Genomic DNA, 27,609 nt, shown 5'->3' with positions numbered 1-27,609 from the left:
TATGAAGTTGGCTGGGCCGGTCGTGTGGAGCGATGGCGGTGCCTGAGCGATGTAGTATGAGGAAAAAGCAGCCTCGCGCATATGTACAATTGTTATATCAAGTCCCATGTAAATGTTTTTAAAAAATATCTTAATAATAATCTTTCTTATAAAAAAAATACACTTGGTCTCCCAACAGAAAAAATTCCGTAACCTACCAATAATACAATGTGACTAAACTCTCAATAAAATTGTGGCTTACTTATAACCTTTCAATAATTAACTGACTGCGAATCTAAACTGGTAAATTTGGGCGTCAGGAGTGCTGCATCATGGCCCTGAAAGATCCTACTGAATAAATTAAAATTCTTACCTCAATAAGGTCGCCGGATACCGCATATATATCTGCTCCTATAAGAAATTTTTCTGGGACAGCTCAGTGCAATGCTACCCGATGGATTTGTCATGTATAAAAGAAACAACTGATTTTTCTTTACAATAATCGTGATGACCATGGATTGGAGAAATTAATAAAATCTTTAAATTGAGATGAATGATTGTCAAAAGTAATTTTTTTTATAAGAAAGATTATTATTAAGATATTTTTTAAAAACATTTACATGGGACTTGATATGTAAGTAGTCTGTTTATGTTTTCTTATTGGCAACGTTACGTTGCGCTCTGTATGAAAATCACTGGCTGTGCTGTGTGCAGTCTGTGGCTAGTTTGCATTGTTGTCTGCCATTGTAGTGTTGGGGAGCTGGATGTGAACAGCGCGTAGCGTTGCGCAGTTGGAGATGAGCCGCCAGCAGTGGTGGATGTGGGGAGAGAAATGGCGGAGTTTTGAAATTTGTAAGACTGGATGTCATGAACTGCTATGTATATTATGATTTTTCAACACTATTAAGGTAAATACATTGTTTGTTCTCTATCAAAATCTTTCATTTGCTAACTATGCCTATCAGTAGTTAGTGCCTTCAGTAGTTTGAATCTTTTATTTAGCTGGCAGTAGTGGCGCTCGCTGTATTGCAGTAGTTCGAGTAACGAAGATTTTTGGTGAGGTAAGTGATTTGTGAAAGGAATAGGTTAATGTTAGTCAGGGCCATTCTTTTGTAGGGATTTTTGAAAGTCAGATTGCGTTGCGCTAAAAATACTGTGTGTCAGTTTAAGCACAGTCATGTATAATTTTTCTAAGGGGACGTTTCAGATATAACAATTGTACATATGCGCGAGGCTGCTTTTACCTTATACTACATCGCTCAGGCACCGCCATCGCTCCACACGACCGGCCCAGCCAACTTCATACACACGACTCCTAGCTGCTACTTACCCCTACTGCCATACAGTTCCTACTGCTGGCAACACTGCTCTCTGGTCTGAGATTCTCTTATAGCTTACATATCGCAGGCAGCGCGTGAGCAATCCATCGAAATTACATCTGCTCGAGTGCGCTAGCAAAAAATTCCTTAGTCATGGACCTCTTACAGACCTATGTACGATTTCTCACAATTTCCGCAAGGAATCGCCTTTCGGAGCAATAAATCTCCTTTACAGAGCCGACGAGTAAAGTTGCAATCTTTGTGGAAGGCCAGAAGATCACCTTAAAATCGTGCTCCACGAGAATACGGCCTATCTTCGAGGGAAGAGTGCCCACATAGGGCAAAAACCCACTTGATCTGAAGGAATTACTGTCTTCTTCCCCATCACATATCTGCATTCTAGGTTTTGCATTGAATGCTCTACGAATCTGTTGCGGAGAAAATCCATTCGCTCTTGAGGCATGTGAGCTCTTCTTGCAAATTATCTTTATCGGTATACAGTGCGCCCTGTGCACTAAGGTATTAAGGACACCTGTGATCAGTGAAGGGTGATGGCAGGTATTGGCATGTAGGTACAGATTTGTGTGTGTTGGCTTCCAATATACGGCATGTCCGCCGCGGTGGAGCATGTAAAGCCGCAGTTGGCATCTTGTCTTGTCTTGTGACTCACTCTGAGGATGGCCGGACGATACACGGCCGAAATATCAGTGGACTAAATTTTATTTGCGCGGCTACATGCCCGAAATTTAATGGACTACTGTTAATGTTGTCTGCAAAGTCAAGAACCGATAGCAGTATCGTATTCTTCAGTTTAGCCACAATCTATCTACTGTGAAAACAAATGTCGTCATTACTCACGTTCTCTGGTCCGTCAAAGGAATGGTTTCGACGAATCCCCTTTCTAAGGTGAAACCTCTGAAAGGCTTAAACAACACGATGTCATTAGTGTAGGTGTCGTTCACAACGTACTGATAGGCTTGTTGGACAAGTCGGATCTGGATGTTGTACTTTGTGAAGACTCTGTCGGTTGAAAAGTCTATGTCGCCGCCGAAAATAACCCCTGTGGAAAAGGAAAAAGGATTATGAGAAAGCCGGCCGAAGTGGCCGTGCGGTTAAAGGCGCTGCAGTCTGGAACCGCAAGACCGCTACGGTCACAGGTTCGAATCCTGCCCCGGGCTTGGATGTTTGTGATGTCCTTAGGTTAGTTAGGTTTAACTAGTTCTAAGTTCTAGGGGACTAATGACCTCAGCAGTTGAGTCCCATAGTGCTCAGAGCCATTTGAACCATTGATTATGAGAAAGCAACGTTACGGTGGTAAAGAGTCATTCCATGAAAATGGAAGGTTTTGTTGCGCCTGTAACACTTGATGTTCCTTTCTTTAGTGGCAAATCAACACATCTCACGTCATCAAACCTCCACTGTAGGCAGGGTGTCTCAGAAACGTTGCGACAAACTACGAGAGGTTGTAGAGGGCGTCTTGAGGAACAAAACGAAAATAGGAACTCCTGTCCAGAAACGTCATCCAACGACGCAACAGAGCTTCGAAGTTATAGAAACCGGCGAATTCCACTAGGTCATCTCTTTGGAAACAAACATGTCTTTGTACAAGGTTGGTTTGAAAAGTTCTCTGAGCAGAATAGAAAAAAGTACTTACATCACTGAAGCTTTTTTAATTTTTTAATATAGTCTCCCTGTAGATTAATGCACTTGGTCCAGCTATGTTCCAGTGCCTTGATCCCATCTCGAAAATGAGTATCCTCCAGGCCTGCAAAATAGTTGAAGTGAATCTTCGTCCACCACGGAAAATTTTCAGTTTTGGGAAGAGATGGAAGTCTGACGGAGCCATATCATGTGAATAAGGTGGGTGTGGCAACAATTAATACCTTAGTTCGTGTAATTTTGCCTTGGCGACGGCACTTGTGTGCGGAAGCGCATTGTCTTGATGAAAGATGGCTTTCCTCCTTGCCAAACCTGGCCTTTTTTCGCGTATCTTTTGTTGCAATTTGTCAAGGAGGTTAGCATAGTATTCTCCAGTAATTGTTTGCCCAGTGGGGAGACAATCAACAAACAGGATCCCCTTCGCATCCCAGAATACAGATGCCATGACCTTTCCCCCTGAAGGACTTGTCTTTGCTTTCTTTGCTGCCGGAGACTCAGCATGTTTCCACTGATTTGACTGTTGTTTTGTCTCTGGGGTATAGTAGTGCACCCAAGTTTCATCTGTGGTAAGAAACCGGCGCAAAAAAATCCAGTTCGTTTCTCCTAAAACAGGCCAGACATTGTCCCGATATGTCCAGTCTCGTGCGTTTTTGATCCAGTGTCAAAGTCACGGCACCCATCTTGCAGATAATTTTTTTCATTTCTAATTCTTCAGTTAAAATGTGATATACCCTTTCAGATGACATCTGGCAAGCGTGAGCAATTTCACCCACTTTCAATCGGCGATCCTCCATGACCATTTTGTGTTCTTTTGCAGTGATTTCTGGAGTAGTGACACTTCTTGGCCGACCACTGCGCGGATCATCATCTAAGCTCTCCTGACCAAATTTAAATTCATTTGTGCACTTGGCAACAGCTGAATGTGAAGGAGCTGAGTCCCCCAGTGTATTCTGGAAATCGGCGTGAATGTCCTTTGATTTCACACCTTTCTTTACGAAGTACTTAATCACTGCTCGGATCTCGATTTTTTCCCCCCCTCTTCGCAAATCACTACGCGGGAACAACAGAGCCACCTCGCCGCCACAGCTCTCTTCCAAGGGCACCGACTTGGCACGTCTTTACACGCAACAGTCCAATGAATATCACGTGAACAACTCGTTGCGCTAGCGCCGACCTCTCGTGGTGATTCCGAGAACTTTTCAAACAACCTACGTACGCTGACGCACCGTAGGCGGAGCGTCTCGCATTGTTGTTTGCCACGATCGCCACTGGAGAAGATGGAGCTAGCTTAGACAGGCATTGTCCTCTGTAATGTGGTGCTCTGTTTCATCGGTGGATGATGATTTCTGACACTGGCTTCTACCTGCAGTTTATTTTTCTCCTGTATGTCGAGAAACATCGTAGACTTTAGAGAGTTCAAGGAGAAAACCAAACTGTAGAAGGAACCTATTGTCCGATACCTTCGTCCTCCGAGGCAACAGAGCATCAAATTCATAGGAGGCAAAGCCTTTCCACAGACTAGCGATTGCGGCAATCAGTGGTAATCACTCCATAACAAACATTTGCGAGACGTTACGCCTATGGTCCAGCAGCGCACACAGTCACGTTTGCTGCCGAAGGGGTGGCTTAACACCAAAACCTCCAGATGTCAAAAACTGTGTGCTGTCGTTCTACATAACGGGCGTAAACGTTAATTAAAAGTACGAGGGTCATTCAATAATTAAAGAGACAAATTGGTCTAGAGAAAAAACTGTTGGTAGGGCAAGTTTGGTACTTTTATGGCTTTAAGTTGGCATCATTGGGATGAGCCCTGATTATTGTTTTGTTTTTAACCTCAAAAATACATTTCAAGATGGCGAGTCCGCTTGAAACGTCCACGTTAGTTGAACAACGTTCTGTTATCCGTTTTTTCCTTGCTGAAGGCGAGAAACGAGTGAATATATACTGTAGAATGTGTAAAGTCTATGGTGAAGGTTGTATGAATCGTGTAAACTTTTACAAGTGGGTAGAGAAGTTTAAAAACGGCCGCGACTCTGTGACCGACGAACACCGTTCTGGCCCACCAGCTGCAGTTTCAACTCTCTCACTTAAAACTCAAATTGATGACATTATCCGTGCTGACCGCCGTGTGTCTGTGGAAATGTTATTTGATAATCTTCAAGTTAGTACTGGTACAGTTCACAAAATCATCTGTAACAATCTGAAGTGCCGCAAAACTTGAGCAAGATGGGTCCCAATGGAGTTGACACGGCTACACAAGGAAAAAAGGTTGAGAGTGTGCACAGAGCTAAAGGAACGTTATGAAAGAGGTGAGCACTTTCTCAACAAAATTTTAACTTGTGATGAAACTTGGGTTCACTATTATGAGCCAGAATCAAAAACACAAAGCATGGAGTGGAAGCACAGCAACTCACCTGCCAAGAAAAAAATTCAAAACCCAAGCATTAGCAAGAAAAGTCATGTTGACGGCGTTTTGGGATGCTGATGGTCCAGTTTTTAGAGATTATCTCGAAGAGCAGCGTACAATGAACAGCCAGTACTACTCGGATTTGCTATTAAAGGTGAAACCAGCCATGAGAGAGAGAGAGAGAGAGAGAGAGAGAGAGAGAGAGACATCGTGGATCTCAGAGGAGAGGTGTGATCTCCAGCAAGACAACGCATGTCCTCATATTGCTCAACTAACCCGTGGAACCATCGACAAGATGGGCTGGGAAGTACTGCCTCATCCCCCTTACAGTCCTGATTTAGCATCTAGTGATTTACATTTGTTTCGTGCACAGAAACAGGCATTATGTGGCAAGCGACCCGCGGACGTGAAAAAGTTTATGGGAAATTGGTTCAAACATCAAGATAGAGAGATCTTTGCAGCCGGAATAACAAAGCTCGTAGTCCGTTGGAACAAGTGTGTAAATGTTTAAGGGGTTTATGCTGAAAAGTAGAAAAAGTATTGTTTTGTAGAAATAAACGCTCTTTCCTCTAGACTAATTTCTCTCTTTAATTATTGAATGACCCTCGTAATTCCAGAAATACGGACCACAGGAAAAGCATAACTATGAGGAGCTAATACGTATAGCTTCCGTGGCGAAGTTTGTAGAGCGTTTAAGCGTCGTACCAAGAGACCTGGATTCAAATTCCAATGATTTTTTTTTTTTACTGTATTACGCGTCAAACTATTATGTGGACGTGTGATGCAGTTGTTTCTTTATTCTACTGCTCCACTGCTTATGATTATTCTGTCAGACTCAAATGCACTAGCTGCTTCATCACGAGTGGTGTCTGTTCTGTCGCACATGTGCGACAGAGCACCACACCTATCTACACAAATGTACTCTACACACTACTGGTCATTAAAATTGCTACAGCACGAAAATGACGCGCTACAGACGCGAAATTTAACCGACAGGAAGAAGATGCTATGATATGCAAATGATTAGCTTTTCAGAGCATTCACACAAGGTTGGCACCGGTAGCGACACCTACAACGTGCAACGTGCTGACATGAGGAAAGTTTCCAACCGATTTCTCATACACAAACAGCAGTTGACCGGCGTTGCCTGGTGAAACGTTGTTGTGATGCCACGTGTAAGGAGGAGAAATGCGTAACATCACGTTTCCGACTTTTATAAAGGTCGGATTGTAGCGTATCGCGATTGCGGTTTATTGTTACGCGACATTGCTGCTTGCGTTGGTCGAGATCCAATGACTGTTAGCAGAATATGGAATCGGTGGGTTCAGGAGGGTAATGCGGAACGCCGTGCTGGATGCCAACGGCCTCGTATCACTAGCAGTCGAGATGACAGGCATCTTATCCGTATGGCAGTAACGGATCGTGCAGTAATGACTCGATTCCTGAGTCAACAGATGGGGACGTTTTCAAGACAACAACAGTCTACACGAACAGTTCGACGACGTTTGCAGCAGCATGTACTATCAGCTCGGAGACCACGGCTGCGGTTACCCTTGACGCTGCATCACAGACTACGATGGTGTACTCAACGACGAACCTGGGTGCACGAATGGCAAAATGTCATTTTTTCGGATGAATCCAGGTTCTGTTTACAGCATCATGAAGGTCGCATCCTTGTTTGGCGACATCGCGGTGAACGCACATTGGAAGCCTGTATTCGTCATCGCCATACTGGCGTATCACCCAGCGTGATGGTGCGGGATGCCATTGGTTACACGTCTCGGTCACCGCTTGTTCGCACTGACGGCACTTTGAAAAGTGGACGTTACATTTCAGATGTGTCACGACCCGTGGCTCTACCCTTCATTCGATCCCTGCGAAACCCTACATTTCAGCAGGATAATGCACGACCGCATGTTGCATGTCCTATACAGGCCTTTCTGGATACAGAAATCGTTCGACTGCTGCCCTGGCCAGCACATTCTCCAGATCTCTCACCAATGGAAAACGTCTGGTCAATGGTGGCCGAGCAATTGGCTCTTCACAATACGCCAGTCACTACTCTTGATGAACTGTGGTATCGTGTTGAAGCTGCATGGGCAGCTGTACCTGTACAGTTCATCCAAGCTCTGTTTGACTCAATGCCCAGGCGTATCAAGGCCGTTATTACGGCCAGAGGTGGCTGTTCTGGGTACTTATTTCTCAGGATCTGTGCACCCAAATTGCGTGAAAATGTAATGACATGTCAGTTCTAGTATAATATATTTGTCCAATGAATACCCGTTTAACATCTGCATTTCTTCTTGGTGTAGCAATTTTAATGGCCAGTAGTGTGCAATGTTTGGTACAGATGTGTCTGATGACCGCTACGGTCACAGGTTCGAATCCTGTCTCGGGCATGGATGTGTGTGATCTCCCTAGGTTAGGTAGGTTTAAGTAGTTCTAAGTTCTAGGGGACTGATGACCACAGATGTTAAGTCCCATAATGCTCAGAGCCATTTGAACCAACCATTTTTGAGTATCTGACATCTAAAGGTTTCTGTATTAGAGGCAAGCGCTGGCGCCCATGACTTCGGGTTTCAGTAATGTCATTAGACGTTTCCAGACGTGGATTCCTATTTCCAGTTTGTTCCTCAAGAGACTCTCTTCCACCACTGGAAGTTCGTCGAAAGATTTCTGGGGCATCCTGTATAGTGCCATATTCAGGTCTATCTGTTTCATTATCTTCGTGTTAATACTGCAGTGTAAATTACACAAATGTTTCATACTTCACCATGGAATGATCCTAAAGCTTATTCTAGGCTTTCACTCACTATCAGTAAAATGTTGTAAGTCATAGCTTACAGATTACCTTTTTCAGGTCTTTAGTTAGAGGTTTTGGGGTAAAAAAGTTAGCGCCTACATGCAAAAGGTGTGAATCTTATATTGCAAAAACAGCACTTCTCCACTTTTTGACACTATATGGATATTTCATAGTTTCGTGATTATGAAGGCAATACCTACAGTTTTATGTAGAAAGAACCCTCTACGATATATCCCTGGCCCACAGAAATGGGACTTCTCCTGGAGAGGTACCGTTCCAGCTCTAATTTTGCGCGTGACATATCGGTATGGGAAGCATTCTGCTGGAGCCACCTCACCATTATTCACAACATGGGAGGGCAAGACCGCAAAATTATAGATATATCATGTAGGGGAGGCTAAAAAAAAGTCCAATGAAGTTTTTTTTTCTTAGATGACAGTAATAGCGAGTTACCAAGTAACTACACATACACTGTAGCTCCAAAGAAACTGGTATTCCAACATTGTGGCCTCCCCTTGTTAGCGGTCAGAACATTGCCTAGTGAGCACGAGGCCTGGGTTCGAATCCCTGTCTGGCACAAATTTCCAACTTTCCTCTTTGATTTAAATGAATGCCCATCTGAAGCCAATGTCCGTAATCCCTTTTTGTCTACGTTTGTGCTCAGGTGACGAATCCCAGTGCCTGTTACAAAACTGTTGCCTCCCACTACATGGGTCATGAGTCTGCCAGCCAATAGCCTGAAGCTCACACTTCTTTCAGAAGGTTTTCTGGAAATTTCCATTTGCGCTCTCTAACATTCTGCATGGTGACTGTTTGTTCTAAGTCGTGTCTCCCTACCACTTCCGCGCAAGAGCACTCTGAGCGTGTTTTTTAGGGAATTGACTAGTTTGAACCTGGGACCTGTTGCTGGTAAGGAGACGCCAGACCACACATGACACGTAGAATTCAGAAGAGTTCAGTGAGACTAGCGATGATATAACCAAATACTTAGTGATTTCAGCGTCAGCTCCACTGCACTCCCTGTAAAAGAATCTTAATACTAACTAAATTTAGTGGAAGGGGTTCAAGGCTTTACTATTTTTAGTTAGCTGGTAAAATAACGTCGAAAAAGCAGTTAAGTTTACCATTGGAATTTTTATTCTACTCACAAAACATTGTTTATAAATTGCGCTATTAAATTGCGCTATTGATGAAAGGAAATATTTTAATACAGGATGATAAAAACCAACTACGTTCAACAAAAATGTGAACGAATATTCCCTGAATGGGTTTCCAAGTTCTACAATGAATCGAAGGATGACCTATGCCATATCACATCTATAATCTAGGTTTAAATTAAGTTTCATAAAAGATAAAACTATCAAAAATGGTCCTTAGTGACCCTCAGTTATCTTTAATTACTTATTTAATTGTCATAAATTACAGTGGCTGATGTAGCTTCTCAATAATTATATAACAGATAGTCATCGCGTTTCAGATTTTAACTTCAAGTAGCAAATGTGAATACCACAAAGTTTAATTGACGATCAACGCTAGTATTACGTAAATAGGGGATGTAACAAATGAGACTTCTGCAATTCTGAGTTAAGCCTTATGCGCTCTTATGTGGCATCACATGCGTTCATTACCTTGTCGGTAGTTAGGCAGCGTCAGGGGTGGCTGGCGGCGCGTCTCCACACACCTCGCTGTCTCGGTAGCAACTCTCTTGAATTTATCCTTAATACTATTTACCAAAGTTGGTTTAAGAAACAGGTATCTGGCTGTGTTTACAACTGACCAGTCAGCGTCTCAGTGTTAACCTTACTTAAGCTCCGCCTAGAAAAATTCTGTCAATCCAGTGAGAAACATTATACTTTTCGTGGTGGGGCAATGTTTTTAATGTTTGCTACTTAACAGAGACGCGTATAGTCTCACGCTAAAACTTGCAGTTGGTGTGGCACTTTCAGCGTTATCGTAAGATCTATACAGTTCTTCTGGAGGGCTCTATCTTTTAACGTGGGTTGAGGGATGGACCTCTTGGCGGTCGGCCGGCGATGCGGGTGTCTCATTGTCCCACTCTTATCGTAGGGTCTTCTAGCCTACACAGCTCCGCTCTCGGCTTCTGTTCTCGTTTCTCCCCTCGGACCTGCGTCTGTTTCATGGTAGGAAAGTATGACATGCATTTAGACGATCTTGTGTTAGTTTGTGGTATTCCATTTGCTCATTCGTTGATCGTATTACTTTGGTTAATTTAATTTCAGGATTTATTCAGAGCTATGTGACATATTGCCGGATTTGCTATCATGTCAGGGTTTTCATGGAAGGTGTTGGATTTGCCTGACACATTACACCTCCTACATCCAAGCAAATATGAGTCTCTGCTTTTCAGTGGGAAGCATGCCTAGGCGATTTCTGTGAGAAGATTCTTCGGAGGTCAGCTCGTGACCACCGTCTGTGATATCGCGCATTCCTTCAGTCTAAAAGGTATGTCTTTTCACCTTACCCTGCACCTGATGCTCTTCAGTCAGGAACGCTATTTTGAAATTTTTTTTCTGTCCCACCAGAGTACAACCTCCCACCCACACTGTCTGCACTATGGGGTTCCTGTGGCCTGTAGTGTTGTGAACCACTGCCCTCTTGCTCTCTTCTCTCTCACAGCAATAAATGTCTGTCCCTGCATAATGTGACAACTGCTAACTCTCTTCCCAGTCTGCCAAAACTCAAAAGAAATTGCGCCTGACCATTTCTGTATATACAGGACGAAGAAAAATTCGCGCACTCCGACTTCTCTCAGTGCGATTCCTCACACATAGCAATACAAAAATATGTCTTACAAAATTTCGTCCTACGCATGTTTCCTGCAACAAATGAACATTAAGGACTGGATCTGGTACCGCGCGCCGTGGAATTTGAATCTACGCCAGACGTCATCGATGTCGAAGACCCCTAGAGGTCTCTCCACCATCGCGCCGTAAGCTGTGGCGGCGCGCGCCTCCTGGCCCGCTATTAGTGTGGGGGCGCCACAGTGGAACACGTGGTCCCAGCGGCCTATAGCGGCGCCCCCGATAGCGTACTTAATCACCGGCCTCTCGCTCAGCCAGTTTCCCGGCGCATCCATCACCACCTCCACCAAAACCACCTCCTCCCCGACGCCCAATGTGGCTTTCGACCTTCCTTCTCTGCCGATGACCAACTCCTCCACCTCACTCATCTCCTCTCCCTCCAGCTTAACTCCCGTCGCTCCGCCATTTTTGTCTCCCTCGACCTCAAAAAGGCCTACGACCGTGTCTGGCATCCCAGTCTCCTGTTTAAATTCCAAACCTACACCCTTCCTGTCAACTACATCTGTCTGATGGCCTCATTCCTCTCCCGCCGCCCCTCCTATGTCACCATCCATAATGCCAATTCCCACACCTTCTACCCCTCTGCAGGTGTGCCCCAGGGGGTCTGTCATCTGCCCTCCCACCTCCTCACCTCCTCTACACCTCCAGTACACCTCCTGCAGTATGCCGATGACACCTCATTCCTTGCCCTCGCTCCTACCCTCCAATGGTCCCAACGCCTTATCCAGAATCACCTTGACCTTTTTGCTGCATGGTGTAACCAGTGGCTCCTGAAATTCAATCCTTCCAAGACCCAGGCAATCATCGTAGGTCGTACCACTTGCACCTTCCAACTCCTGGATTTCTCCCTTACCGTCTGTGCCCGTCCTGTCCGCCTCACCCCCACCCTCACCTGCCTTGGCCTCACCATTGACCGTCACCTCACCTGGAACCCTCATCTACGCTCCATCCAATGCAAAGCCCACAACTGCCTCAGACTCCTCAAACTCATCTCTGGCCGGACACGGAGGTTGCACCCCTCTACCATCCTCCACACCTACAAATCCTTAATCCGTCCCATCCTCTGTTATGCCAGTCCTGCCTGGATATCTGTCCCCCCCCCCCCCCCCAAATTCTATAAGTCCCTCCAGACCCTTGAGCATCATGCACTCTGCCTCATCTTCCGTATACGCCTCCCGTCCCCCACACGGCTCCTCTATGACCTCATTCATTTCCCCCATTTGCTTCTATTCCTTGAACATATCCCATACTCTACACCTCCCGCCGCCTTGATCCCACTCACCCCCTGGTTGCTCCTCTCCACTCCTGTCCCCGCCCCCTGCCACGTCTTCATTCTTGTGTCCCTCAACCCTCCATCTCTACACCCTTCATCTCCTTTCCCAAGGTGGCTTCCATCAACTCCTCCTCCTGGATGATGCCCTCTCTCCCTCCATTTATCCCTCCTATCAACTCTGATCCTCACCCCCCCTCCTTTCCTCCGTCCTTTTCTTGGGCTCCCTCTCCTCCCTTCCATCTTCTTTTTTCCCCACCTACCCTCTCTCTGACCCCCTTCTCTCCCCCGAGTCCTTTTGCATTTCCCTCCTCTGCCTTTTCCCATTCCCTCTCGTGTCTGCCCTGCCCCTCCCCCCCCTATGGGTCCTGTCCCTCCATTGGTTCGCCCCCCTTCCGTTTTTCCTCTCCTCCCTCCTTGTTTTCCCACTCATCTGTCCAGGAACCCCCCCCCCCCCCCCCCATCTGCCCTGTGTGTCCTCTTTGTGCCGACATTTTAGTGCTGTGTTTACAGTGAGTGTTCAGTGTTGTGTGTCTTTTCCGAAGTGTTGCGAACGGCCATCATACTGTCGCTGGGTGTGATTTTATATCTCTTGTGAACAGAAACCAAACTGTCGCCATGTTGTTTAATTGTTTCTCTACTATGTTACCTGTCTGCATCCTGTGTATTCTTTTTCGCTTTGCCAACCCTTTGCTTTATGTTTTAACTTTCCCCAATTTTCCGCCGTTTTACAATTTACGTCCCCGTTTTATCGCCTGCTTTTACTGTTTCTTAACTTCTCCTTACATTTTAAAAAGTCTGTAGGCTGCAGAGCAGCGAAATAAGCTGCTGCCAACCCCCCCCCCCCCCCCCCTTCGAGGGGAATCGAAATACAATGAAGGAAAGAAAAAAGGAAAAGAACTCAGCCAGTCAGTCTAATCTGGCTTACGTCGGTTTACACCTCGCTTTGCGCTAGACTGCTTACTTCCAGGTTCGTGAACGAGTGGACGTGTTTGTTTCCTTGTGACTCTGTTGTGCCGGTCTTGTTGTATTCGTTCTGTCCTACGTTGGTCGTGTCCGTCCTCTTCCGTTGTGTTGTTGTTCGCGGGCTTCTCCGCGGGTCCCGCCGCGCTTTCCGCCATTGCTACCCCCGCGACCGTCCAGGTCGCAGTTACAACACTGGCAATCTGGCAACACTTTAATCGCATGTACGGGAACTAAATGTCAGCAGGTAGAAGCACCAGAGTGCATATCAGTTGTAGATAGTGTTTTGGGTTTGCATACAGAAGGTCGATGTTCCGATTCTGCGTCCAGGCGTATTATACTGTAGTATACACAGTTTCTTAAGCCATATGTTTCTGACATTTACATAGTACATGCTTGGAAATTATTTGCAAAGCCCGACGCCAACCACAACGAAATGTAATACACCTGAACGTGGCAAGAATTACGGTTGGTACTAATCGATGGGGCCGTTGGGGAAGGGTATACAGAAATCAGGTTTGGAATCTAGTAGGTGCAGTGCACAGAAACCAGATGGCAGTTATAAGAGTCGAGGGGCACGAAAGGGAAGCAGTGGTTGGGAAGGGAGTGAGACAGGTTGTAGTCTCTCCCCGATGTTATTCAATCTGTATATTGAACAAGCAGTAAAGGAAACAAAAGAAAAATTCGGAGTAGGTATTAAAATTCATGGAGAAGAAATAAAAACTTCGAGGTTCGCTGATGACATTGTAGTTCTGTCAGAGACAGCAAAGGACTTGGAAGGGCAGTTTAACGGAATGGACAGTGTCTTGAGAGGAGGGTATAAGATGAATATCAACAAAAGCAAAACGAGGATAATGGAATGTAGTCGAGTTAACTCGGGTGATGCTGAGGGAATTAGACTAGGAAATGAGACACTTAAAGTAGTAAAGGAGTTTTGCTATTTGGGGAGCAAAATAACTGATGATGGTCGACGTAGAGAGGACATAAAACGTAGACTGGCAATGCCAAAGAAAGCGTTTCTCAAGAAGAGAAATTTGTTAACATCGAGTATAGATTTAAGTGTCAGGAAGTCGTTTCTGAAAGTATTTGTATGGAGTGTAGCAATGTATGGAAGTGAAACATGGACGATAAATAGTTTAGACAAGAAGAGAATAGAAGCTTTCGAAATGTGGTGCTACAGAAGAATGCTGAAGATTAGGTGGGTAGATCACATAACTAACGAGGAGGTATTGAATAGAATTGGGGAGAAGAGGAGTTTGTGGCACAACTTGACAAGAAGAAGGGACCGGTTGGCAGGACATGTTCTGAGGCAAATTTAGTATTGGAGTGCAGCGTGGAGGGTAAAAATCGTAGACGGAGACCAAGAGATGAATACACTAAGTAGATTCAGAAGGATGTAGGTTGCAGTAAGTACTCGGAGATGAAGAACCTTGCACAGGACAGAGTAGCATGGAGAGCTGCATCAAACCAGTCTCAGGAGTGAAGACCACAACAACAACAACAACAACAAAAACAACCACAGGTGCAGTGGCGTGAAACAATTCGCGTTTTCGACATGCAAAAGGCTTCTTGAAAAATTTTCAGCATTTAGCGGCCCTGTCAGCAACTGTATAAATATTAATTTTAATTTTAATAACCAACAGACTCAGCTGCACCGTTTACCTAGAATTTACCTAGGTTTCAGTCTGGATAACCCAACCATCTTCAGAATAAAAGTAACTACCGTTTGTCAGGCTAAAACTACAAATCCATAATTTATCGTCAGACTGTAAAAACTTATCTTAAACTGTCTCGGCCCCACTTCGCGATTGGGATGCGGCAGCCACGAGTGCTGTAATGGAACAAAGCTTCTTTAAAAGGTGACCAGTGAAAACTATTGTATGCCATTTCTGTGTTCATAGTGTGTAAGTGCACATGTTCTATAGGAGACCCACTGTAATCGCTGTATAACGATTAAGACACTAGATAATGTACCATGCTGATGACATTTAGCAAATAAAAAACAAATCCATTTCGACCTAGGAGCGAACCCTTAACCTTGTGGATGCTAACCCAAAACACTATCCATTGCACCAACTACACAGCAGTATCACTAGTTGTTAACAGAGGTAGTCACAGTACATCTGATAATAGTGTTGCCAGATTACCGGCCTTACCGTCTATTTACTGCCGGGGACGAAATTTTGTGGGAGACTTTTGTGTTGCTACTATGTGAGTAATCGGGCTGCGAAGTCCGAGTGTGTTATATATACATACACACACACACACACACACACACATATATATATATATATATATATATATATATATATATATATATATATATATATATATTGCTCATCACGTCATTCATGTGATATATATAAAGGTAACGAATTCGTATGTTTTCGACATGAGGACGTATCGGCACCTAAGTGCCTATACCATGCTTTATGATATACTAAAAGTTCGTTTCATGGTTCCATATATAATTTCCACCACAAATCATAATGATGTGGAACAAGTCATTTTATATTAACATATTTTTTATAAATAGACCATGCTGATCATTTGTTTTTTAATTAAACACAGATGTTAGTCAATAATTCCTATCCATCGACGTTTACACGTTATTATAATGGACAGACTTCTGCAAAATAGGAGTTGTCAAAAAGAAATGTTTTCACTTTAGTTTCAAATTTTACGTTTTAGACCATTCAGGCATTTTATGTCACTGGGAAAGTGATTAAAACTTTTGGTTGTAGCATTATAATACCCTGTTTGTGCTACAGTCAACCTTAACGTGGCTTAATGAATGTCATTTTTTTCTGCTGGTATTGTAATTATATGCTTCACTGTTCTTCTTGAAGTGCAGTGAATTGTTTGCAACAAACTTCATGAGGAAATAACTGTACTGTGAAGCGGATATATGCCAGTCACACGCCGAGCAGAAAGCAGGCACGACGAAAAGAGTGTTCATTAAGTTTTCGGCTAAAGTCTTCTTCAGAGAGGAAGTGAAGCACACACACACACACACACACACACACACACACACACACACACACAAATTCATGTAACCATACACAAAACTCTCACACACACATTACCACTGTCTGTGGCTGTTCTAAGCAGATTTTTTTTTAAAGAACGATGAATGTGAACAATGAATAATTATCGGCGGGAGGTATTTAGGGCATGAGATGGTGCACCAACAGTCAGCGCGGTCACGAATCCGTGTGTTGTGTGGGGACGAGATTATTGATACAGTGTGGCTGGGATATCCGAGCGTTTACGGTGTGGATAAAAAAAAAGTAAATAACGCAACCATAATTCACGTAGAAGGGATTAGCAAAATAATGTGGACAGTGGTAGTAATGGGATGGTTGTATCTGACGATCAACAACGAAGGTAAGGCACGTGTCACGTTAGACTGTGCATGTTCAGTACGGACTAGGCATCAGTGCAGGTTTTGTACGAGTAGGTTGATTCAGAAGGATGTAGGTTGCAATAGGTACTGGGAGATGAAAAAGCTTGCACAGGATAGAGTAACATGGAGAGCTGCATCAAACCAGTCTCAGGACTGAAGACCACAACAACAACAACAGTGCACACACTTCGTATTTGCATTAAGAGGCCGAGATCGACGTGCAATGAAAGACCTAACAGAGTTCCAAAGAGGGCAGATTGTGGAGGCCCCATTAGTTGGAGCGTCAGTAACCAAGACAGCCAACTTATTGAATGTTTCAAGAACAACTGTTTCAAGAGTAATGACAGCCTACACACAACACTGAAAGACGTCATCGTGTAGACGTAATAATGAGCGCAAATTAAGACCAAATGACAGAGATCATCGTACTCTAACACGAATTGTGTCAAAACAACACAGAACTACGGCGGCTAAAGTGACTGCAGCCACCTTCGAGACGCCGTATCTAACGACACTGTCCGCCGAGAACTCCTCTTCTTCTTCTTCGGTTATCAACCCACAGGTTGGTTGGCAGCAGCACGCCATTCCGTTCTTTTGTCAACTTTCTTCTTCATATCTGCATAGGTCTGGCACCCGATGTCATTTATTACTTGTTGAATGTAGCTTAATCTAGGTCGTCCTCGGCGAGTTCTTCCTTCAATGATTCCTTCTAATATTCTCTTAATGAAATTGTTATGCCGTAAAATGTGACCTATGAAGGTTATTCTTCTTTTCTGTATATTTCGCCAAAGAGATCTGTTTTCTTTCACTCTTCTGAGGACATCTTCGTTTGTAGCCTTGTCTCGCCAGCTGATTTTTTCCATTCTCCGGTAGCACCACATTTCGAATGCCTCTAATCTTCTCTTTTCTTCTTTTCCACTAGTCCAAGTTTCACATCCGTAAAGGGCTGTACTCCACACATAGGTTTTCATGACTCTCTTTCTTACGTCTAAACTAACATTTCTACTCGTCAGTAAGTTTCTTTTTCCATTGAATGCTATTTTGGCAAGTTGTATTCTGTTTTTAATGTCACTTTTGCTCCTTCCATCTGCTGTTATTTTGCTACCTAAGTAGTTAAATTCTGTAACCTGCCCTAGTTTCTCTCCCTTTATTGTTATTCGTATGGGTTCATTGTAGTTCAGGGCGCCACTCACCATCACTTTAGTCTTTTTCTTATTTATTTATTCTTCTTCTTATTCTTATTTTCTTATCCATAAAGCGAATATTCATGTACGAACTGCTATACCGAAACCATTAGTGATGGCAACCAACACATATATTGCTAACCATGGATGTAGGGTATCAGATGGATGCCATGTTCCTTGACTTCCGGAAAGCGATGGACTCGGTGCCCCCACTGTAGACTCCTAACTAAGGTACGAGCATATGGGATTGGTTCCCAAGTATGTGAGTGGCTCGAAGACTTCTTAAGTAATAGAACCCAGTACGTGTCCTCGATGGTGAGTGTTCATCGGAGGTGAGGGTATCATATGGAGTGACCTAGGGAAGTGTGGTAGGTCCGTTGTTGTTGTTTTCTATCTACGAGGGTTATTCCAAAAGTAAGGTCCGATTGATTGCCAAATTGAAACCACAGTGAACATCAGAAATGTTTTACTTGTAACAATTAGCTACACCTTTCAGCTACTTCTCTACGTAGTCGCCGTTCTGACTTAGACTTTTGTCATAGCGTTGTACCAACTTTTCAATAGCCTCATCATAGAAGGCAGCCGCCAGTGCTTTCCGCCAATTCTCCACGCTGGCCTACACCTCGTTGTCTGTGTCAAAATGTTGTCTTCAAAGACAGCGGTTCATGTGACCAGAGATGAAACTCAGGGGGAGACAATTGCGGACTGTATTGTGGGTAATCTAACATTTCCATTTGAAAACGATGCAGGAGCATCTTCATTGCCCCTGCAGAATGCGGCTGAGAATTGTCGTGAAGACGAAACAGCACGACAGTTATGTAATGTTGGCTGCATAGCTTCAGGCGAAATTTCTCACCAGGCCCTCGTACTTGGCGGCAGACACTATTTTCTAGACATCTTTACGCACTCACTGCGAGCTCAGAAATGAGAAGAGCGACGTGATGCTAACTGGGGTTATACTAGAGACACTACCCAACACATCTGTGCAAAGCTTTATCGGATTTTCATAGTCGTTTCCATTTCGCGACCGATCGGACCTTACTTTTGGAATAACCCTCGTACATAAATGATCTTTTGGATAGAGTGGATAGCAATGTGCGGCTGTTTGCTGATGATACTGTGGAGTACGGGAAGGAGTCGTCGTTGAGTGACTGTAGGAGGATACAAGATGACTTGGACAGCATTTGTGATTGGTGTAAAGAATGGCAGCTAACTCTAAATACAGATAAATGTAAATTAATGCAGATGAATAGGAAAAAGAATCCTGTAATGTTTGAATACTCCATTAGTAGTGTAGCGCTTGACACAGTCACGTCGATTAAATATTTGGGCGTAACATTGCAGAGCATTATGAAGTGGGACAAGCATGTAATGGCAGTTGTGGGGAAGGCGGATAGTCGTCTTCGGTTCATTGGTAGAATTTTGGGAAGATGTGGTTCATCTGTAAAGGAGACCGCTTATAAAACACTAATACGACCTATTCTTGAGTACTGCTCGAGCGTTTGGAATCCCTATCAGGTCGGATTGAGGGAGGACATAGAAGCAATTCAGAGGCGGGCTGCTACATTTGTTACTGGTAGGTTTGATCATCACGCGAGTGTTACGGAAATGCTTCAGGAACTCGGGTGGGAGTCTCTAGAGGAAAGGAGGCCTTCTTTTCGTGAGTCGCTACTGAGGAAATTTAGAGAACCAGCATTTGAGGCTGACTGCAGTACAATTTTACTGCCGCCAACTTACATTTCGCGGAAAGACCACAAAGATAAAATAAGAGAGATTAGGGCTCGTACAGAGGCATATAGGCAGTCATTTTTCCCTCGTTGTTTGGGAGTGGAACAGGGACAGAAGATGCTAGTTGTGGTACGAGGTACCCTCCGCCACGCACCGTATGGTGGATTGCGGAGTATGTATGTAGATGCAGATGTATCATAGTTACAGAATTAATTCCCATTTTCGCACCAAAGATATTCTCGCAGTGCGCAGCAGAGATATTGCCTTGTGTAGACGCCAAAGATTAGACATCACAGTAGGCAGCAGTTAAGCATCTGACGTTCGATTAACAAATGACGGTATATGATGACAGTCTTGTCTTCCACGGTAAACAAAATCCCACGTCTCCTCAAAAGATTAAACGATGCATGAAACACTATGACATGCTGTTAGGTTTCGATTCTAACTTCATCTCCGCTTCTACAAGGAGCTCGAGTTGAAATGCTGCTCTAGAGTATTGTGTGACGACCTTGTATTAGCACAATATTTGATAGTACCTCTACGCAGGAGGAATCAGCGCAAAATTCCCAATGAAGCTGTAAACAGAACCTGGATTCATCCGAAAAAATGACGTTTTGCCATTAGTACACCCAGGTTCGTCGTTGAGTACACCATCGCAGGTGCTCCTGTCTGTGGTGCAGCGTCAAGGCTAACCGCAGCCATGGTCTCTAAGCTGATAGTCCATGCTGCTGCAAACGTCGTCAAACTGTTCGTGCAAATGGTTGTTGTCTTGCAAACGTCCCCATCTGTTGACTCAGGGATCGAGACGCGGCTACACGATCCGTTACAGACATGCGGATAAGATGCCTGTCATCTCGACTGCTAGTGATACCAGGCCGTTGGGATCCAGCACGGCGTTCCGTATTACCCTCCTGAACCTACCGATTTCATATTCTGGTAACTGTCATTGGATCTCGACCAACGCGAGCAGCAATGTCGCGGTACAATAAACCGCAATCGCGATACGCTACAATCCGACCTTTATCAATGGCGGAAACGTGATGTTACGCATTTCTGCTCCGTACACGAGGCATCACAACAACGTTTCACCAGGCAACGCCGGTCAACTGCTGTTTGTGTATGAGAAATCGGTTGGAAACTCTCCTCATGTCAGCACGTTTTAAGTGTCGCCATCGGCGCCAACCTTGTGTGAATGCTCTGAAAAGCTAATAATTTGCATATCACAGCATCTTCTTCCTGTCGGTTAAATTTCGCGTCTGTAGCACGTCATCTTCGTGCTGTAGCAATTTTAATGGCCAGTAGTGTATTTGTGAGTTGCTAGGGAAGCCCTGACGAATTATATCGTTAGTGAGTTGGATGTCTGGTGTTCTTGATGTTTCTTCGGCGTATTCTGTCACATTTGAAAATTTAATTCTACGTTTATCCAGCGCAGAAAATTGTTTGACTCTTTGTCGCAAATATGGAGTACTACTAGACGAGGGAAGAAGGGACTATGTAGACTGTGGTGGTGCGAAGTGTGTAAAACTTCGTAAGAACAGTTTCGATGCTGAAATACTGTTACAATTTCAATGCGGACAGTGCGGAAAACGAACGAGTATCAGGAAGAATACATAGTTCGACTCTTCCAAATTATCCATACAGACCACCGTAATGGACTTTCACATGAGGACAACACCGACGACGAGTAAGGTAAGTCGTCTCCTTTGCAATTGCAGGTATTTTTGTAACGCAATTCTTTTGTCATTGCTTTACTGACCACGGTAAACATACTCATAACGCCCGCCACCATAGTTGCATGAGCCTCGTACGATCTCACGTTCGATATGTATCGTTTGGACCCCGCGACTTCGATAGGCAATCATTCTTGGAAATTACCGTCAATACAGGAGGCAGAAGTGGCTGTGATCGAATAACGGCATAACATTCCATTGGGGACTATACAATCATTGTATGTCAGTATTCCAAGAAGAATCATAGCTGTATTATGGGCAAACGGGGTTCCAACCCCTTATTAACAAACCATTCCCAAGTAAGTATAAGTGTTCGCATTGTTTTCCCTGTCCCCTGTATATTAAAGAAAATATTGCTTCAACGGTTCCACTTATGAATGAAATGTGATATCTTTAAACATTAGATTACGGCTGGATTGATTAGCACACCTGTAAACGAAGCAACCACGATTTTTTGGTGAAACAACTACGTCTCCACATAAAGCACCAGATGTTGTTTGGGATACGACCAAAAAAGTCAACAGATATCGCCAACGGTCGAAACTTGTCACGGCACGTCAGAGTGACATCACGGAGAAGTATCACTGCGGTGAACCACGCGTTGAATCTAATGTTTTGATCTATTCAGACAGCCCTGAAATCATTGGCAGCTCCTGCAACAAGATCTAAGATTGCTGCAGATTGCCACAGGGCTCTGGTGGAGCTAGGGGGAAGCAATAGGTTGAACCTAGTGTGGGTCCCTGGCCACTCAGGGATCTGTGGTAATGAACAAGCCGATAGATTGGCTAGGATGGGGGCAACAACTCCATTTATTGGACCGGAACCTGTCCTGACAATCACCAAGGCTATGATCAAATTAGAACTACGGAACTGGCTTAGGAAACAGCACGTAGGGTATTGGACCAAGGTCCATAAACAAAAACATGGTAAGGTAGTGATGCCCAAGCCATGGGATTGAACAGGAAAGAGATCAAATTCATGATTGGACTGATGACCGGCCATGGGAATTTAAAAAAAAACCTACAAATGGTTCAAATGGCTCTGAGCACTATGGGACTTAACATCTGAGGTCATCAGTCCCCTAGAACTTAGAACTAATTAAACCTAACTAACCTAAGGACATCACACACATCCATGTCCGAGGCAGGATTCGAACCTGCGGCCGTAGCGGTCGCTCGGTTCCAGACTGTAGCGCCTAGAACCGCTCGGCCACTCCGGCCGCTAAAACACACTTAACACAATGGGCATAACGGAAGAGGACCCTAGATGTAGGATCTGTGATGAGGGTGAAGAAACTGTATCACACCTAAGCTTTGAATGCATGGCATTGGAGAGTAAAAGATAAGAATCTTCGGGAGAACTAGACCTGAAAAAATTGTGTCTAACAAAAAACTGGTAGAGGGGCTCCTTGCACTATTTAAGGGCACTGCTTGGCTTTACTAGATATACAGGGAGCGATACCGCACAACAAAACTAGTTTCGGTGCGGGCAGTGGCGGGTCAGACCTAAGCTGTTCTAGCTCCTCTGTTAAAATCAATTAATCAGTCAATCAATGTTTTGAGCTATATAAGACAGCGGACGTTGGCTTCAAGTTTGAGACATAATGACAATTGCCTCGTTTTCTTAGCTCCGTGCTAAAATAGCACCTCTATCTCGTGTCTTGGGCTGAGGTATGACGTCATTGGTCAAAGCCGACGAGTGGAATCGGGCACTAGCATTTATTAGCCAACTTGAGATACATATCGAAGTTGCGGTAGTAAATCGATTATGGAGGTCTCGTGGCGTGCGTTATAATAAATTACTTGTGATCGTCATTTGTATCAGTTTTGCGTTGTTTCTTCAGTTTCAGTAAATTACGTTCCGGCCATAATTGTTTGTGACATTTTCCCTTCATAGCGAGTGTAATGAGTGCTGCTTCTCAAGTTTCGTCTGCGGATTGCCTCACATGGAGAACTCTCATCCCATGCATGAGCAGTGTAGACAAATGTTTGACTTTTTCCCGGAAACATGGATTTCTGCCCGACGAAGTCACGAGAGACTGTACTGACTTTGGTGCTGCCAAGTCTGTGAAACTGCGTAAGAGGAGTGCGGACACCGAGATTCCATTGCAATTTCATTGCAGGCTTTGTGGAAAGCGAACCAGCATCAGGAAAAATACGTGGTTCGAGTCCTCTAAATTATCGATTGAGACGAGCATAATTCTCGTGTCGTGCTGGACTCGTGATTACACTCCGCAAGCCACAGCATCAGAAACTGGGCTATCGGCGAATACCGTCTGTGATTACTTCGGATTTTGCCGAGAAGTGTGCTACGTCATGCGAGGTGCATTCAAGTTCTAAGGCCTCCGATTTTTTTTCTCCGGACTGGAAAGAGATAGAAACATGCGCATTGTTTTGAAATGAGGCCGCGTTCATTGTCAATATGTCCCAGAGATGGCAGCACCGTACGGCAGATGGAATTTTACCGCCAGTGGCGAGAATGAGAACTGTTTCAAATATTTAAAATGGCGACGTTTTCCTTACTTGAACAGCGTGCAATAATTCGTTTTCTGAATTTTCTTGGTGTGAAACCAACTGAAATTCATCGTCAGTTGAAGGAGACATGTGGTGATGGAGTTATGGATGTGTCGAAAGTGCGTTCGTGGGTGCGACAGTTTAATGAAGGCAGAACAACGTGTGACAACAAACCAAAAGAACCTCGGGCTCGCACAAGCCGGTCTGACGACACGATGGAGAAAGTGGAGAGAATTGTTTTGGGGGATCGCCGAATGACTGTTGAACAGATCGCCTCCAGAGTTGGCATTTCTGTGGTTCTGTGCACACAATCCTGCATGACGACCTGAAAATGCGAAAAGTGTCATCCAGGTGGGTGTCACGGATGCTGACGGACGACCACATGGCTGCCCGTGTGGCATGTTGCCAAGCAATGTTGACACGCAACGACAGCATGAATGGGACTTTCTTTTCGTCGGTTGTGACAATGGATGAGACGTGGATGCCATTTTTCAATCCAGAAACAAAGCGCCAGTCAGCTCAACGGAAGCACACAGATTCACCACCACCAAAAAAATTTCGGGTAACCGCCAGTGCTGAAAAAATGATGGTGTCCATGTTCTGGGACAGCGAGGGCGTAATCCTTACCCATTGCGTTCCAAAGGGCACTACGGTAACAGGTGCATCCTACGAAAATGTTTTGAAGAACAAATTCCTTCCTGCACTGCAACAAAAACGTCCGGGAAGGGCTGCGCGTGCGCTGTTTCACCAAGACAACGCACCCGCACATCGAGCTAACATTACGCAACAGTTTCTTCGTGATAACAACTTTGAAGTGATTCCTCATGCTCCCTACTCACCTGACCTGGCTCCTAGTGACTTTTGAAAGACACTCTCCGTGGCCGCACATTCACCAGCCGTGCTGCTATTGCCTCAGCGATTTTCCAGTGGTCAAAACAGACCCCTAAAGAAGCCTTCGCCGCTGCCATGGAATCATGGCGTCAGCGTTGTGAAAAATGTGTACGTCTGCAGGGCGATTACGTCGAGAAGTAACGCCAGTTTCATCGATTTCGGGTGAGTAGTTAATTAGAAAAAAAAAATCGGAGGTCTTAGAACTTGAATGCACCTCGTAGTGAGAAACAACAGTGTGCCAATTGGTGGACTGCATAAAATAGTGGAAGTAGGCGAGTCTCACATTGCTAGGCGAAAGAATCAGAGAGGGCGGCCTACTAAAACTGTGGTAGATCATATTTGGGTTTTTGGTGGCATAGAAAGGGAGTCATGCAAATGTTTCGTTGTCAGGGTATTGTCGCGAGGTAAGGGGACTCTAGTGGGTCTTATAAAGCATTTCATATTGCCAGGAACAAAAGTCATCACCGACGGGTTTCAGTCATACCAGAGTCTCAAAGCTGAAGGGTGCGAGCACGAATTTGTGAACCACTCTGTCGAGTTTGTCTCTTCAGATGATGCCAGTGTCCATACCCAGAACATAGAACGCCTGTGGAAGTCTGTCAAGTCAACCATAAAAAGAGAAGGCCGTCCAGTACCTATACTTTCACAACTTGCGTCTCCAGGGGAAAGTCGAAGGTAGTTGTCCCTGCAGCTTATACATCGAGCGGACTCTCACAAGACGATAACACCGACGGCGACCAAGTCGGCTCCTTTCAATTTACCAGTGCTTCTCTAACGCTTTTCTTTTGTCGTTCTCTAGCGACAACTTGAAACATACTCGTAACGCGCGCTACGAGACCTCCATGATCGATTTACTATCGAAACTTCGATATGTATCGTTTGGAGCGTTCCAGCTTCGATAGGCCATCATTCTTGGAAATTACCGAATTTAGGTAAATATTCGGGTCTAGTTTAGCAGGGGATACAACCCGTCAACTTTGACCAATGATGTCTGAATAGGACAGAGACCATGGATTACAAAGATGAAAGAGCTGAGAAGAATGTTCAGAAACAAAGGAATGCAAGAGAGAAAAACTGTACTTCACATATATAAGGACCAGGAGTATTTTCACGTTAACGATATCGCGTGTTTGTATCTTAGTATTTCTCCGCAAAATACAACGGAAAGAAATGAATGAAATATATTACTAGCAAAGAATACATCACGTTACATGTATGTCAGTTGTATCTCGAAACTCTTTAGAACTGTATTGCGTAAGTGCAGTACGGGATACAAGTTCAGCGTACGTCGATTTCTTAGTTTCAACTAGCATTGCTGTCCTGTTGTTCACCTGAACTATGTATCCCCTGCTTCACTAAACCGTAAATGAAACACCGGATACAAATTAAAAGCTCACTCGAAGTGTGTTGCTTAAGTACAGTACAGAACACGAGTTCGTCGTAAGTCGATTTCTTCGTTTTCACTAGCATTACTGTCCTGTTCTTCACTTGAACGATGTATCCTCCGCTTCAGTAAACCGAAAGTGGAGCACGGGATACAAATTGTAGATGTGTTTTTTATTTTGTCTCCGCTATTGCTAACAGTCCTTTCTTACGTACATATCAGTACTACTGATGACAGAAGGACCTACGTATGTAATATATGTATACCAGACTTCCGTTGACCTCTATATATGTACACTGGTAACGAAAAGGTGGAAATAGGCTCTAAGTTACATTTGCGACCTGTACCACAACTGAGTCTACACGGAGACAAGAAGACGACACATGTAGAATTTGTATCCCGTACTTCACTATGGGGTACAGTTTTCTTGTTGCCTCGGACGCTAATAGTATCCCATTCGTTACTTGAGCTATATAGCTATGCGCAACATTTGTATCTTGCTCGCCAATTACATATATAGTGTCAGTGTAAAGGCGAAGTGAAGGACGGGATACAAATTTTAGTTGTGTCGTCAATGTTAAGGCGAAGTGAAGGACGTGATACAAATTTTATTTGGCATTCGAAAATGTCGTACTGATACTAGTGCTGGGAAACGGAAGAAGATCGACAGCTGAGAAATTTCTATTACATACTTCACAACACGAAATATACATATTGGTGGACTAAGAAAGTGAAATGTGTCAAAATAGTGAAATACAGTGAAAGAAGCAAATGGAAAAGTGAACTTACCACACGGAAATATTGGGGAATAACCGAAGCTGGCCTAGACAGACAGTAACTAAAATTACATACCCACAAACAGACAAATCCATTCCTATAAACGAAAATAAGACAGTATAAATTATGCTACAATAACAAACTAATACTCCAAATTACCTCAATCTCATTGCAAATAATTTTAATGTACAATGATAGCGCTTATCCGGAACACACAACTGTTTTATTATCTATGCCTCGAAGTGAAGGCATTACTATCTATGACTAATGTATGACGTCATCGGTCAAACCGGCGGGTTGTATCCCCTGCTTCACTAGACCCAAATATTCTTTCTGGGTATAAAGGTGCGTCTAGAGGAGTACTCACCATACCAATATTGCGAGAGGCCCATGCAGTGCGCCGCGGTTAGGATCCACTGGGGCGCCAATACACTGCCCGAGCATTCCCAGGTCCTGCCAGGCTCCATACCTATGATGAAGACGGCAAAGGGGTAGGTGCCGACGTGGGGCGCGAATCCGCCGAACAGCCTGTCACCAGGCCAAGCGGCGTCTTTCTTCGTGGAGCGCCAGCTTTCGATGGCTTGCCTCCCCACCCGCAGTTCCTCCGGCGTGTTAAGGCCGCACCGGATCAACACGACGACAGAGCTCCACACGACGACTCGATGCACTAGCTCCATGCCGCCACATGTATGACGCACGATACCTTTTGTTCGGATATTACGGCAAGTTTCGTTCTCGGACGACCGACAAAAACATTAAAAGAGTTTTGCCACC

At 44.4% G+C, this 27,609-nt stretch overlaps 1 protein-coding gene across 1 annotated transcript in view; it reads right to left on the bottom strand.

The window, feature by feature from the left end:
- LOC124550675 (serine protease ami-like) overlaps nt 1-27,512 on the bottom strand; it is a 115,426-nt gene extending 87,914 nt beyond the window's left edge. Inside the window, exons 1-2 of the mRNA XM_047125399.1 lie at nt 27,203-27,512; nt 2,157-2,358 (exon numbers count right to left, since the gene is read on the bottom strand). Coding sequence (XP_046981355.1) covers nt 2,157-2,358; nt 27,203-27,512 — 512 coding nt within the window. The remainder of the gene's footprint in view (nt 1-2,156; nt 2,359-27,202) is intronic.
- Between the last annotated feature and the right edge of the window lie 97 nt (nt 27,513-27,609).

The sequence above is a fragment of the Schistocerca americana genome, chromosome 9 (genome assembly GCF_021461395.2).
Source record: "Schistocerca americana isolate TAMUIC-IGC-003095 chromosome 9, iqSchAmer2.1, whole genome shotgun sequence".
Lineage (NCBI taxonomy): Eukaryota > Metazoa > Arthropoda > Insecta > Orthoptera > Acrididae > Schistocerca > Schistocerca americana.
Note: the sequence above shows the minus strand (reverse complement) of the source record. Positions and strands in the feature narration are given on the sequence as shown.